Raw genomic sequence first — 16,007 nt, 5'->3', positions numbered from 1 at the left:
TGTTCCTCCTGACATTCTCAGCTCTGGCATTAATGGTATTAAGAGCTAATTGTTGAGCATTAACCTTAGGGGGAATAACACACACCTTTGCATTACCACTATCAATGGCAGAAGGAGATACAGGTTGATAAAAAGTTAGCGCTTTGGAAGTAGAAAGACTCAGGGTAGGCACAACCTCAACGTTAGTTTCAAACAAATGATTATCCAAACTGCAAAACTTACCATCATCCCTGGTCTCAGAAACTACCTCATTGATTAACACATCCTTATAAGTATTAATAGATTCGACGTTAACGTCCATTTGAATATCCTTCACTGAATCATTAATGATAGTATCATCTTTTTTAGATAATTCTTGCTTATCACAATTTTTAGGGTTAGCTTTAGCCAAGGATTCAAACCTAGGGTCTTTCAAATTAACAAGGGCCAGAGAATCATTCTTCATATGTCCATTATTTTTAGAATGAAAACATGACCGTAGGTTCCTTGATAAAGAGATTTCCCATAAAAAAATTTCATCTTCTAAACTCATCAAAATAAATTCTAGGAATTCAATATTGGGTGCTAAAGCAAGCAATATTCTAGCATTTAGATGAGACAAGGTGTATCTCGCATTCTCAACCTGAAGAACATAACCTAATGGTTGAACAATTTGAGGGATAAGTGGCCAAAATTTTGGCTGAAGATTCTTAATCTCAACCCATCGAGGGGGAGAACAAGCAACCACCTGCTCAAACTTACCTAAGGTTGGCCATTTATAAGCCCTAAAGTGAGACCTACCAACATTCCAATAATTCTTTTTCAAAACTCTTTCCTGCATTCCATGCATTTTAAGAAAAACCACAAAAGACCTTTTTGAATCATTCTACAAAAACTTACTTGAATCCCTGACTTTCTCCCCCATATATTAGCAATCTAATCATCAAAATACTTATGAGAGAGAAGTGACTCTTTATCAACTCAAATAAAGAAAATGGCAATATTCTTCAATCTTTTTTGCTCCTTCCTAATAGCCACAATCATATCTTCGTTAGGAGATAAAGACAGAGTTCCAAAGTCATTAGGGATAGACTTACCAGTTCCACCATTGTCTCAAACTCCATCCTCGTTTGGTTCTCCTTCACATCTATCTCCATTGGTTGTGGGCCTTCGACAACCGTCGACTTTCTCATTGAAAACTCCATTAAAAGCAACATATGGTGAACATTCGGGTTTAGATTGCTCAGAAAGAACATCTTCATACAAAGGTCGAGAAACCCCACCTTCCTTGTGCACATTATCATGACAATTATTGCTTGGACATTCCAACTCCACATCATTCCCTCCATCATTAGAAGAACCTCCAACCTTAGATATGAGCGAGCCAGGCTGGGAGTTGAGAGGACTCGACTCCAACGACATTAATCTAAACCCTATTCAAGCACTCTCAAACACTTTAAACCACAAACGAAACCCCATATAGACAGAGAAAAATGAAATAAAAATGATAGCCAAAACCGATAAAATAGAGCCAAAAAGAGGAAGTACAACCACATAAAGGAAGGAAAAGAGGCCACGAAGCCTGCATTGCATCCAAGGAGGACGTATAGTTGCAGAGCTCCGTCACAAGTTTTCTCTCATCATCAAATTGAAGTTTTGGGCAAAATATCCTATAAGAATTCTTGTACTGTATAGATGTTGGTTTATGTTCTTGTGTGAGAAATTTAGATGCCCTTCTTTCATGAAAACCTTTGCCTTTGTACAATAAATTACTTTTTTTGGGGGTCAGTAAATAGGATTATATTTTAGTAATATAAAAGAAAATTACATCAGCAAATTAGCTCTACTAACATCTATCCAAAAGGACCACTAAACTTCTGGCTACATGTTACTACATGCCCGTGGCTAAACAGCCACGAAAATGCACTTTCTTTACATTGCTTTTTCTAACTTTTTAAAAAATCAACTAAGTCCTCTCCTTCGTATGGAAGTGCATTTTCGTGGCTGTATAGACGTTGCCTTACTACATTACTATCATTACATGAGTGCCCATTTCAGTCTTATAAACATGACAGAGCAAATTAACATTCCCTGACTGACACACATGAACTTCTCTCGCATGCCGCCTGCATCAAAACTACGCGAGCCCTTCGCGTAGAAATATAGTTTTCTCGACGACATCGAAAACCGCCTTTCAAAAACCGCGTTTGGAATTTTCCCCTAGTTGCTCCCGTCTTTCTCGCTCCATTCATCACCAGAGAGACTGACGAATTCATCTAATTTTATCATTCAAATCTTTCTTCCAAAAACTGCCATCCACATTCCTTTGCTCTGCATCCACCTTGTTCTCCACAAAACATCAATTCCACCACAAAACTAAAAACCATAAGTCACTTGTGCGGAAAAACCACACGCACCATCAACCTTCAACGACGAGGAATCATAGACCGATGCATTTGAGGAGGCACCACTAGAAAACCCACAACCCAACGAAACGAACAATTTTCTTGCTTTGACTGAGCCCAAGCTTCAACAACTCTGGTTTACTCTCGTTGGCCACCATAGAAAAGAAAAACACCCCACTTCATTCCCTTCATTTCATTTGCGAGGCATTCTGAGTAGTGAAAAGGCCCACTCCAGCAATAGGTCAATCCCAACAGTTAAATCCCCTCAACCACCCATTGAACCAAACGGCGTAGAAAACATATAAATAAAAAATTGCAATAATATCCTGCTCAACTAAAAAATATTATATACTAGATTGTGACTAACTTTTATAATAATATAATATTGCATTTATTCTGCCAGTCTCTGTCCGCTTTGCCATTTTCAACGGTAAACGGTAAATTGCAGCCCGAATAAATTATTATTATTAAAATTCAATAAATCATTTGCTTCTGTACATTTTATAGAATGTCAGAGAGGCTTCCGAGATGAGAAGAGAAAGTCAGCGGCGAGAGGGCACGAACTGGTAAACCCAAAAAGGATAATGGACAACACCTTTCAGTTCAGATACTATCTGTTTCGCGTAACATTGGATTCTCGTCGTTTATGCCATGATAAATCTCTTCGGAATTTCTAAAAATCTAGAATAAACTAGAAACATGCATGTGAGGCTTCGTCAAAATGGGCAAATGTTTGATGCCTCATTGTAAAAAAGCTCAATGGCTGCGAGGCGGCTGCAAAGTGATGGAATTGATAATGCTTGTGAATTCAACGATTGGGATTTGATGTCCAAAAGTGAAACTCAATCAATGTTTTCCAGATCTAGCTGTCTATTATGACCCGGGGATTAAGCTGAAACGGCTGAGAATTTTGATTGTAATCGAAAACAGTGTTGTGAAGGTTTGCGATTTTAATTCTTAACTGAAACTGAGATTTCCGTAGAGCGTCTGTTAAATTTGTTTTGGTTTAAAATATTCAAAATTCACGTTTGAAAATTGAATGGCCACTGTTCAAAACTCAGTACAATTTTGATCTTTTTGATTCTATTTCAGGATTTTGATCATTTACCGAAACCCAGAAACCTCAAGATTAGTAGCCATGACTATTCCAAGGCTTTACTCGGGTTTATATAGGGCCGCTCTGAGAATTCGTTTGGCTCAGCAATCCTCCTGTACGAAACAATCATCGGTGTGGTCCCTGCCATATGCGCGATTTTTTCATTCGACGCCACATAATTTTCAGCAATCGACAGCTCCCGTGCCGCGGGCAGTGCCGCTTTCGAGGCTGACCGACAGTTTTCTGGATGGTACGAGCAGTGTTTATTTGGAGGAATTGCAGCGGGCCTGGGAAGCCGATCCCCAGAGCGTGGACGAATCATGGGACAATTTTTTCAGGAATTTTGTTGGGCAGGCAGCGACTTCGCCTGGAATTTCAGGGCAAACAATCCAGGAGAGCATGAGGCTTTTGTTGCTCGTGAGGGCTTATCAGGTGAACGGTCATATGAAGGCAAAGCTGGATCCCTTGGGTTTGGAGCAGAGAGTAATTCCCGTGGATCTGGACCCTGCTCTATATGGATTTACAGAAGCAGATTTGGACCGGGAGTTTTTCCTAGGTGTGTGGAGGATGTCTGGGTTTTTGTCTGAGAATAGGCCAGTTCAAACCCTGAGGTCAATTCTCAATAGATTGGAGCAAGCTTATTGTGGCACAGTTGGGTATGAATACATGCACATACCTGACCGTGATAAGTGCAATTGGCTTAGAGAAAAGATTGAGACTGTGGTTCCTAGCAAATACGGTCCAGAGCGAAGGCTTGTTATGCTTGACAGACTTATTTGGAGTACACAATTTGAGAATTTTTTGGCAACGAAATGGACTGCAGCAAAACGATTCGGTCTTGAAGGTGCTGAGACCTTGATTCCAGGAATGAAAGAGATGTTTGATAGATCTGCTGACATGGGTGTGGAAAGCATTGTTATAGGTATGTCTCATAGGGGAAGATTGAATGTCCTGGGCAACGTGGTGAGGAAGCCACTAAGACATATTTTCAGTGAGTTTAGTAGTGGCACAAAGCCTGTGGAAGAAGTTGGGTCTTATACTGGAACAGGGGATGTGAAATACCATTTAGGTACATCATATGATAGGCCTACCAGAGGTGGGAAAAGGATACACCTTTCTCTAGTTGCTAATCCCAGTCATTTGGAGGCAGTTGATCCTGTCGTTGTTGGAAAAACCCGAGCAAAGCAGTATTATTCAAATGATAAGGACAGAACAAAGAACATGGCTGTATTGATTCATGGAGATGGAAGTTTTGCTGGACAGGGTGTAGTTTACGAGACATTGCATCTGAGTGCTCTTCCAAATTACACAACTGGAGGGACTATTCACATTGTAGTTAATAATCAGGTTGCATTTACAACTGATCCCAAATCTGGGAGATCTTCACAATACTGTACAGATGTTGCTAAAGCTTTGAATGCTCCCATCTTCCACGTGAATGGTGATGATGTGGAAGCTGTGGTGCATGTCTGTGAGCTCGCTGCTGAGTGGCGTCAGACATTTCACTCTGATGTTGTGGTGGATATTGTTTGTTATCGCAGGTTTGGACATAATGAGATTGACGAACCATCCTTCACACAACCTAAAATGTATCAGGTATCATTTGCTATTTTCCAGTCAAGGTGTTTATAACTTTATAGCCTTGCTTACTGAGGATAATGCACAAGGGATTTAGAAGATAATTGATGAAAGAATAGCATGATGTTACCAACATTCTGTACAAGCAACTCATCAGAACACGTAAAATGGTTTATTATTGCATCTCCAAACTTTCAACCTATGGATTACAGTAGAAGGGAACATGGTTTAAAAACTTGGACCTGGCAATTATTCTGTTGATCCCCCCAAAAAAAACTTGGGAATTGGCAAAGCTTAAGGGAGAAACTCAGCAAATTTATCAAACATTAAAAAATACATTAATTTCTAATAATATGCCTTTAGAACATGTATATTACTGATTTCCTTCATATAAAGATCAAAATTAGAGAAGTGAATTATAGTGCCGATTTTCTTGCAAATTATGGGATTAATACTCCTGATCAAGTCATCAAGATCTAGAAACTGTTATCCCTAACAGGGTTCCAATCAAATTCTCATTGAAGTGTTTTGTTCATTATTATCCTTTCCTTGGCTCAATAAATAATGATGGGATTCAAGCCACATGAATCCTCAACAGTGACGAATTCCCATGACAGATCATGATTTAGGTTTGATCATTTATGTATTGTTGTGACGTATTCACACATCACCAATCAAAGATGAGACCCCTATCCTTTTATCCACTTTACCTTTTCGGTTTTGGCTTTCTCAGTAGCTCTTAGTATTTGTCTCTTGAGGTTTCCCCCTGTTTCAGCTGAGAAATGATAAGTTTTGATTGTGTCCTGTGTTGGCTTTTGCTCCTTGCTATTTCAAGCTTCCAATTTTGATTTGCTTCTTGATTTGTAGTTGTGAAGTCAATGTGTCTAAGGAAGTGATTTGGAGCATGGAATTGGCATGGTGAAGAAACATTCAAAATAAACTATCCACAGGAGTGCAGACAGAAATATGTCAAGCACAGTCTTCCTATATCCTAAGGATGATGTGATAAGAAAACAAAGTCCATCACAGAGGCTATCGTGCCAAGGAGCAAGCCACACACTTAAATCGTCCAAGACAGGAGTTTGTGCCAATCATTGGAAAATATTATTGAATGAGGAGGATATGTAGAGTGCTCCATTTGATCCCAGCCCGCTCCATAGAGAAATGTCCATCAATGAATTCATTCGAGCAGTATGTCGATGAAAGTTGATCAACGCTGAGGAAAGTCTTCAACTGATACCCAAAATGATGAAGCCCTGTTGCAAGTCCAAAGCACACCCATCGCATGTAAGAGAAAACATTATGGACACATGTAAGAGAAAACATTATGGATCCTTGTCCCTTCATGAAGTTGCAACTCATATGCTACTTCTCCAATTTTTCTCAGTACTTAGTACAATCCATAGAATCGTGGCTTGAGTTTTTATGCTCCATTCTTTTAACTGAAGTTTGTTTATATGGTTGTAATCGTAAGAACACTAATCCCCAACATCAAATGTCTTTTCGATGCCTTTTCTGTCAGCGTAGATCTTTTGTTGGTTCTAAGCTTGTTGTAAATTTACCTTCAATGTTTTTAAAATATATGTGCTTTGTTGAACAAAATCTTGTGCGCTTAACACTTGACTCTCTAGTTGGACTAGACTGTCAATGTAGTGGCCTTATAACCATATAAAGCTTTGAAAGGGGTCATTCCGATGGACATATGATGAGGCTAATTATAACAAAAATTGCCTAAATGTATCCATTTGAGCCATGCCTTTTGTTTCCTAGCTACGTAGTTCTTAAATTATCCTTATAACCACTTATTTACTATTTCAATTTGTCCATTTATTTGGGGGTGTTAACTTGTGCTAGGTTTAGACTAGTTCTTGCCAGTTTGAATAGTTATTGCCAAAATTGACTGACAACTTTGCTATCCCTATCGTTGACTATATTTTGTGGAAGTCCATGGAGTCTGAAAATTTCTCTGAAAAAAGGTTCCAGCTATTTGACGTGCCGATGATTTGGAGGTAACTGGGAAGAAATGGGCCTATTTGGTGAGTCTATCCACCACCACATAAATACCGTTCTTTCCTTGTCAAAGTATAGCATCAGTTGGAGTGATATACTCATTACATTGAGTATTTGTAGATATCAGATACACACACACACACATATATACATGTCTATTTATTTATAAATGACTTCAGTTCATAGTTTAAAAATTTGGTATCGGCAATATCTCGGCTGACCCAAAATTTTTGAAAATATTAGAATCGGCAATAACTTGGTGAAGAATTCGGTAATAAATCAACACTTTTATCGAACATTTGAAAATATACAATTTTTTAAAATATTCTTCAAAATGCATACATACACACTAAATTTGTAGAACATATAATGATTTGAGATATCTACCATTTATGAAGCAAAGTTCTGAGTTAAACAATAATTCATAATTTTATAGCAACGAAAACTTAGTAGATTAACATAGTAATAGAATCATAAACCGAAAAACACGTATAACATCAAAATATAAATAAGTTCAATACATATAGCAATCAAACTCCATGAAAGTTTGAAACTACAATTTTTGAATACATATTAAGTTCAAGTTTCAGTATCAGTGAAAACTAAAAGTAGCAATCATAAATTGCGTCTACGAGTAAAACTCAAAAAAGATCGCTGCTACTGGGTGAGTGGTGTTGAAGTAGTTGCCATAGCAACATCCTCAACAGGTGCCCTAGTAGGTGTCTCACGCTCCACAAAAGCCTCTGATGGATGACCAAGCTTAGGTTCCTTCTCACGTGCTGCCACATTTGCATCCTAGTCATCTGCCTCTATCTCAAACTCAGCTAGCTGCTCATCTGTCAATATAGGTTTGCCCACATCCGCATCTGCACCCTCACCATCAGGAGGAGCAATCCAATCTGCCGAATATGGATCAATGTCATCCAAGTGTAGTGTTGCATATGAAGCTTGCCCTTTCACTTTCTTCTCGTGCAAGAGAAGGTTGTACTTCACATAGACCAAGTCATTTAGGCGTTTTTGAGTCAACCTATTATGTTTCTTTGTATGTATGTTTTGAAAAGTACTCCAATTTCTCTCGCAACCAGAAGCACTACAAGGCTGCGATAAAATTCGGATAGCAAGCAGTTGAAGATTAGGTGTTGTGGCACCATAATCTTCCCACCACAGATCTTCAAAGCTTAAAAAAATCATTTATGATGTGGTAAAACTTCCAATAGACTTCACGAGTGAAATAAATGGTATGATAAAAGTAAACGCATGTTCTTTTTTACTTGGCTGCAAGGTGTATCTCCTACGCTTGCAATCAGGAGAAGAAAACAATGGCCCCTCTTCCCTCTTGTAGCTCTGCAACTCATCAAGTATGATGTCTTGGAGGTCTGTATTAGCAACCAATCTTCGAATACATGTGTCCAAGCCAATTTGAACCTCTGGATCTGCTATAAAAGTGTTAGAGAAATAGTACTTGGGGTTCAAGAAGTATGCAGCTGCATGAATGTGTTGGTGGAGTTATCAGTTCCACCTACAATCAATGATGTTCCATATGGGTCCATATTTGGTCGCATTTGACCTATACAAGTGCTGAATGGCCTCTTTTGCGCTATCCATAGCCTCATATAGAAACCCCATGGGGTTTTTATCCCCATCTACAATTCGTAGAACCTTCACCAATGGCTTTGATACCTGGACATAATAAAACATACAAAATCAGCCAATGAAAATATTTCAAAATTAAATACTAAATCATCAATTAAGATTTGAAAACTTACTTTGAGGGTCTCCTCCATTAGCTTTTCAAAACTGCCATCAAACACAATCATCACAATCTTCTTTGCTTCAGGCTTCCTGGCATAAGGACTCTCTAACCATTTATTAGCGAGAAACATACGCCTGAGGTCTAACAATGTCTTTGATATGCTTTGCAAGTTTAGAAAATTAGTAGCAAAGCGTGTGACCCCTGCTCGTACAAGATCCTTACCACTAGTATGCTCTTTCATAAGACTCAAGACCCATGTATGATTGTAGATGTACTTAGCAATATTCCTTCCATCTTCAACCACCTTCTCCACCCAGCTCAGTTTCCCTAAATCCTCAAGAAGCAAGTCGAGAGAATGGGCAGCACAAGGGCTCCAAAACAATGTGGGATGTCTCTCCATCAGAAGTCTACCAGCTGCCACATACACAACTACATTATCAATCACAATCTGGATGACATTAGCCACTCCCACTTCTATTACCACCTCATCCAACTTGTTACACAAATTTTTTGCATTTTTTACTTGATCAAAGGCATCAACTGATTTTAGAACTACCAACTGTGCCCTTGAAGCAACTATAAAGTTGATGAGCGTCCTATTCCTGCCATCAGTCCACCCATCAGATATAATAGTGCAATCTTTCTGTTTCCAAACTCTTCTTTGCTTTTCCACAAGCTGATGAATGTTTCTTACCTCGTCATCTAACAACGACCCACTCACCTCATAGGGAGTTGGGGATTTGGACCCCTTACCAAACAAAGAAATGGAAATTGCCACTTGATCCCAATATGGGCTACATAAAGCATTCACGGAAAGATCATTCCGGATCCAAAATCTCGTAATTGCCACCTTTGTCTTCTTGTGCATCTCTTTGTTCCATGCAGTACCTAGTAAGTTGGGTTGAGCACCAGGAGTGTTACGTGGAACCCAAAAATCTGCTAAAGACCCACTCACACTTTCCGATCCTCGTATCCAAGGCCCAATAGAAGAAGAACTTTCTCCACTTGTTTGTGATCCTGTAGAACCAAAAGTCCCCATTGGGGCTGCCATGGCCTCGAATATCCTCTTTTTTGCTGCCTTACTTTGTGCATATTTTTGAAGGCTTGTCATAGCCTCTTTTGTAGCCTTTTCTGGACACTTGTCACACAGTGTAATATCATTGCATGAAATCTTTGTAAGATGATATTTCAATCGGCTTATGCTTGAAGTCATGCATTTAAAGCAATGGATACGTTGGACATCTCCTTTGTTTGCTCTTGGGCTACCATGTTTCCATGAAGGGTCCTTTGATCTGCCACCACTAGTCATCCTGTTTTAGTGACACACACAAGTCCATTGTACAAGAATGAAAAATCAAATATTAGATAAGTTTGAGATCAGACATAATTTGTAACAATTTCTAAAATAGTATGAATCTAGAAAGCACAAATCACATTTAAATAAATATCCTTATTTAAATTTAGATTTTATATTTTATCTTGCATCGGCTAAATTTTTTAAAATTTAACAGTTTACAATTTTACACTACAATTATTAATATTTAATATTTAGTAAAATAGTGAAATAGTAAAATACAAAAATAGTAATATTATAAAAAATATTTTTTTACTGGCAAGTGATAACTAATAACTATAATACAATTTTTTATTGGTACGTAAGTTTTTACTATTAAAATATAAAATATAAAATATAAAATTATAAATCTCTTAAATTCTTAATTAAAAAATATAGTGAAGCTGAATACTTATATATAAAACAATATAACTATAAATTTAAAATACAGTTACTGTATTTTAAATTTAATACTGCTTAGTTTTTACAAAATAAAACAAAAACAAAATATTAAAATATTTAATACTAAACAATATTATAATATTACAAAATATATTTAAAATTGCAAAAAATAGTATTATAATATTTTTTATTGCCAAAATAAAATAGTTAAAATTGTTAAATAATTATACATTTTGATTTTAAGTTCTTAACTTCTAAGCACAATATTTAATTTTAATTTTAATCAAATATATTAAAATTAGAAAAGAAAAACGTACCTGGAAATGAAATCAAACTGTGAATGAATGCACAGTCTACATCAAAGGCATAGAACATCCAGGTCGAAGGCACAAAACATCCAGGTCGAAGCTAGAAGTCACCGAGAAAGAGTTTAGATTCAATGCAAATTGTATTAAGTTTTAACCAGTGGGTTCTATTGCAAGCATGCATGATGGTAGAACCGTAGAAGTCACTGAGAAAGAGCCGTCAGATGGAAATCGTAGAGCCGCCAAATAGATATTGAGAGCCGCCATAAAAGAGTCACCAAAAACCCTTTACCGTTTTTGCTAGCATCGTGGAAGACCTAAGCAACTAAAGCTAAACCCTAAATCTCGACCAACCAACGACTTTTCAACGTTTTTTGCCAACGATTTTTTGGATTTAGTGAGATATATTCAGAATAAATCGCTGCGATTTTTGCATTTGATTTGGAGCCGATAAATGGGTTAATATATTCGGCTTCAAAATTGACCTGTGAAATATCGCGAGATCAGCGTTATTTCGTCGTTTTTTAAAACTATGCTTTAGTTAACTAAACAGGCTCTTACTATCAAAAGAGACTATTATGTTATGAAGTTCCTGAATTTAATTGTTTTACCACCACATGGTTGTCATTTGAGAAGCAAACTAATTGTATTTGCTTATACACCGATGTTGATCAATTAGAGACATGACCCTACGTGGCCTTTGGCCAAGTAGAGTCATGTCTCTATAGGACATGACTTTGTTGTAGCTTCTGTTGGATTGATTTTATCATGAGATACCTCGTTGGTGGTAAATTATCTTCAAGATAAATATCTTATATATATAATATTTATTATATATGTAATATAATATATATAATATATATTATGCATTATATATCTTATATATATATATTATATATAATATATTATTATGCATTATATCATAATATAATAATATAATAACATATTACATATAAGGTTAATATATTAATATTATATATATGCTTAAAGGTGAGTTATACATTTGGTTATTTATTAGCTAAATGATGATTAACTATAGGAACATGTCTCTTGAAGAGACATGTCTCCTCTCATATTTATATGAGATTCAAATCTGCATTTGAAAATCATCAGTAACACTGGTCATGATTCTACATTTGCAGAAACGATCTTAGTTACTTTAACATGGTATCAGAGCCAGACTGCAATGTAAGAAAATGTTTAAAGACATGATAGATAGATACAAATTTATGATATTAAAGTAGAAAATCAGATAACCATTTAAGGGAACTGAATATAAGGAAGAGACACAGTCGGGTCAGTACAAGCAAGGAGGATTCGATGGTAAAGACTCTTGTTTGTTTTCCAGAAAACAAAACACGTGTAGATTATCATGTAAATCAAAGGGTCGATGTCACTCAGAAACCAAGACTTGAGTCATGGAATTATAAAAAGAGAGGAATAAAGATACTATTACCACATACGATTCTTTAGACAGATTGCAGAGATAGGGTCAAATATGTCAGGAGTCGTCAAGAGTTTGATAAAAACAAATAAACTTCTCTCCTGGAGCTTGCAACATAGAAGAGTGTAAGGCACTTGCACTACCTTGTATATGACTCATGAAAATTGAAAATTTATACAAGTCAATGGACGACACCATAAGTGAATAACTCAACAATTAACCACAGTCAACGGTGATGAAGTATTCAACTCTTATGCAACAACAATAGTTGTTAGAATAAAGAGTTGGGACTTAAATTATAAGATGATTATGTCCAAGCATGAAAGAATCTACGATTGGCACTCATTTGACATTAAAGTGGTTTAGAGAATATTAACTTGCTATTGAAGGAGAAGCACGTAAAGACCTTTGAACAAAGCACAGGAACACGTAGAGATAAAAAAACATAAATTGAAAACTATTTTTTATAACCTCATATACGAGGCACGAGTCAAAGGACTTAGCCAAGGATTGGAGGAAGTGAAATCTTCTAAAACCAGGGGGGTATGATTTGATACTAGGTACAATCTTCAGGCGGTTGCTGTATGAAGGGTGACTGACGAAAAGAACAGTCAAAATCGTGTTGTTTGAAATTCACATACCAAAAATTGAAAATCGAACAGGAGCACAATCGTCTATACAAATATTGCCATTCCACGTCAAGGGACTTGCCACCGTACATGATATGTAAAGATAGATTAACACATATAAGTATTCTATGGTCCAATATCGAACTTGAGCATCAAACAAGAATCCGAGAGAAAGTCAACAAACCAATATATATAGAAACTGTGAAATCAATAAAGCAGATATAAATAAGGATCATACCTTGCAAAATAAAAGACAAGTGTGAAACACCACCACCAATAAACAAAAAAGGTATATCACAGGAAAAATAAATATATTCTGATGAGATATATATAATGAAAGACATAAATCAATAGAACAAAGAGATAAGGCAAATAGAATGTGGAGTTCAAACATATCTTCTCAAGGAAATATGTAAAATCATACAAAAGCATCAAGCGGACCATTGCTTGTAGGTCCATTGGAAAGGTAAGCATTAGTTTCCAATCTGTACTTTCCACACACAATAATGTCAATTCAGTTTATATTGATTACTTAAAAATATACTAATATTAGTAATTATAAATTAGTAATGATAATTGAATAAATATTAGTTATCATTAGTGATTTATAAATTAGTAATATAATTGAATAAAATTAACCATTATTGGTAATAGATAAGTTAGTAATCCTAAAGAAATAAATATAATTAGTCTTTGTATTTCTAATATTGTTTTGAAGACAAATTATCCTTGATTAGTTTATTTAGTCAATGAAGTCTATCTTATTTGTGTTTTTGTATACACTATAAGAGGCATGTGCCTTGATCTTTTCCCTTGATCTTTTCCTTCAAGAATGTCATTGTCGGAAAGAGAAACTGACAAGTTATTAGAGGCAACCTTGAAAAAGAGGGAGTAGACTGAGGATGCTATTCAATTAACCTTAGTGATCTCCGTCTTATTGATTGATAGAGATTAAACGATGTTGAGATGAATTCTCTATTGTTGATAGCATAATTTTAGTGATAAGGAGTATGAAATGAGAATGTAAATTCAATGAATAAAGAATGTACATTTACTGTCAAAATAAGATATTCATTTTAACTACCACCATTTTTTGAGAGAAAACTTACTAAGGAGAGGGGTCATCACAGTGGTAGTTGAGATAGGAAATATGTGATTCAGTTAAACAAACATTTTGTCAATCGGGTGGATATACATTGAGATCACAAATAGATTACAAGTTTACTCCTAAAGAAAATTGGTAGAATTTTTTCGTCTCCTTAAAATGAAATGAATGGAAATTATACATTGTAGGGGGAATAATAATATTCAATGTTTCTACTATCTAACTAGCTCATCAAGGTCTTTAGCTCACTTTGGATAGCAAGTGCAACACAAATAAGATTGGATAAGTGGATTAAGCATTGTTTAAAATCATCTTGAATGGACAACTCGACAATTGAAAAGTGTCTCGGTTGGGAAGAAATCATTGGGCCACACATAACATGAGAGCACGGATAGGGGTTGATTTAGATCTGATATTTGGATCAGCTCTTTACTTGCAGAAGGGGTAGATCTTATATTTGGGGAAATCAACACGAGAGATGATGTCAAAGGAATCCATATTTGATTTGATGCAAAATTGTTCAACAATATAGAATAAGTAGGAATTTTACATTGTTGGGGGAATAATAGTCAATGCTCTATTCCCACTTGAACCTTCTTTAGAGGGGAATAAAGTCTTCCTTGCTCCATTCCATTCTCAAATAACCTAAGAAGACAATTTCTGAATCTTCATGTGCAGATAAGTATTCCTATCTTTTACATCTATCTCTCTCTTATTTGTAGTTCTATACATAACATAAGGGTTATTTGCTTTGATCTTTTCATTTATGTTTGAGGATGTTCTTACAGGAAAAGAAAGTTGGTACTTTACATATGTTACCAAATGTTGTGCAGACTCAATCTAATGATAGTAGCTCCAAAGACACTAATGATCAAGATGGATAAAGTGAGGCTCTTGAAGTAAGTATCTTTAACGACTGAGATTATGAGATTCTTCTACAATAAGAGGGAGTATAACACTTCTTTGAAGGCAACACGAGAGCTTAGAAGATTGATACTTAGAGGGAGTCTAGAAATACATATGGGTGATTGCATGATGTGATGGTATATCATGAGGAAGTGATGAATTATCACCAAAAAATTAGAAAATTGATTCAGAGTGAGTTTGATAGGCATCCTTGGGTGAAAAGAATTTCTAAGGGAGTAACTAGAGGACAACTTCCTAGGATCGATGTTCAAAGGGAGAAATTTTTGAGATGCAATCCTTTGTGAATGATATCTTCTCTATAAGAAGAAGTTCTAAGTGAAACTCCTTGCAATGCATTCTTCTCTGTGAGAGAAAATTGAGGCGAAAGCCTTTGTACCACCCTTTGATTGAGTTCATAGTGGTTACTATTTCACATATGATATGTAATGAAAGGCGACGATCTTTCATTATCATATATAAACAGAAGGTAACTATTATAAGATGACGATCTTATAAATGGTAGACTTGTTATAATGGTTCTTTGGGCCGGATTTTGCTGGACACCATGATAACTAACAGACAGAAGGTAATCTTTGTAAGATGACGATCTTGCAAATGATAGGCCTGTTATTATAATAGTTTTGTTCTGGATACACCAGAAGTCATTGATAACGATGCTCATTATGAGTACTCTATATATTGTTTTGGACAATTAGAGATCATAATATATATTATGATAGTGTTCATAACATTGTGATTGTAGTTATTTGACAAGTCACTATTTCAGAGTGTTAAAGTTAGATAAAATGTTGTGTATAGATATCCTTGATACTGATATCTCATGAAATGTTTTTATCACTTCTCCCTTGCTAAGAGGGAGTGTTAAGTATAGCATCAGTCAAAGTGATATACTCATTACATTGAGTATTTGTATTCACAAATTATATGAACATTGTTTTATGTCTCATATTATTGATAAGAATATATATATATATATATATGTATGTATGTATGTATGTATGTATGTATGTATGTCTATTTATTTATAAATGACTTTAGTTA

General features: G+C 35.8%; 1 protein-coding gene across 1 annotated transcript in view; it reads left to right on the top strand.

Annotated features, from left to right (window-relative positions):
- Positions 1–2,869: 2,869 nt before the first annotated feature.
- The window catches only part of LOC149572694 (uncharacterized), a 173,764-nt gene continuing 160,626 nt past the window's right edge, over positions 2,870–16,007 (top strand). Inside the window, exons 1-2 of the mRNA XM_089813776.1 lie at positions 2,870–3,324; positions 3,477–5,076. Of these exons, the coding sequence (XP_089669902.1) occupies positions 3,523–5,076 (1,554 nt within the window). The 5' untranslated portion in view covers positions 2,870–3,324; positions 3,477–3,522. The remainder of the gene's footprint in view (positions 3,325–3,476; positions 5,077–16,007) is intronic.

Source organism: Cupressus sempervirens, chromosome 2, assembly GCF_028749045.1.
Source record: "Cupressus sempervirens isolate cs-2001-9-10 chromosome 2, ASM2874904v1, whole genome shotgun sequence".
Classification (NCBI taxonomy): Eukaryota; Viridiplantae; Streptophyta; class Pinopsida; order Cupressales; family Cupressaceae; genus Cupressus; species Cupressus sempervirens.
This window is presented reverse-complemented; position numbering and strand designations above follow the sequence as displayed.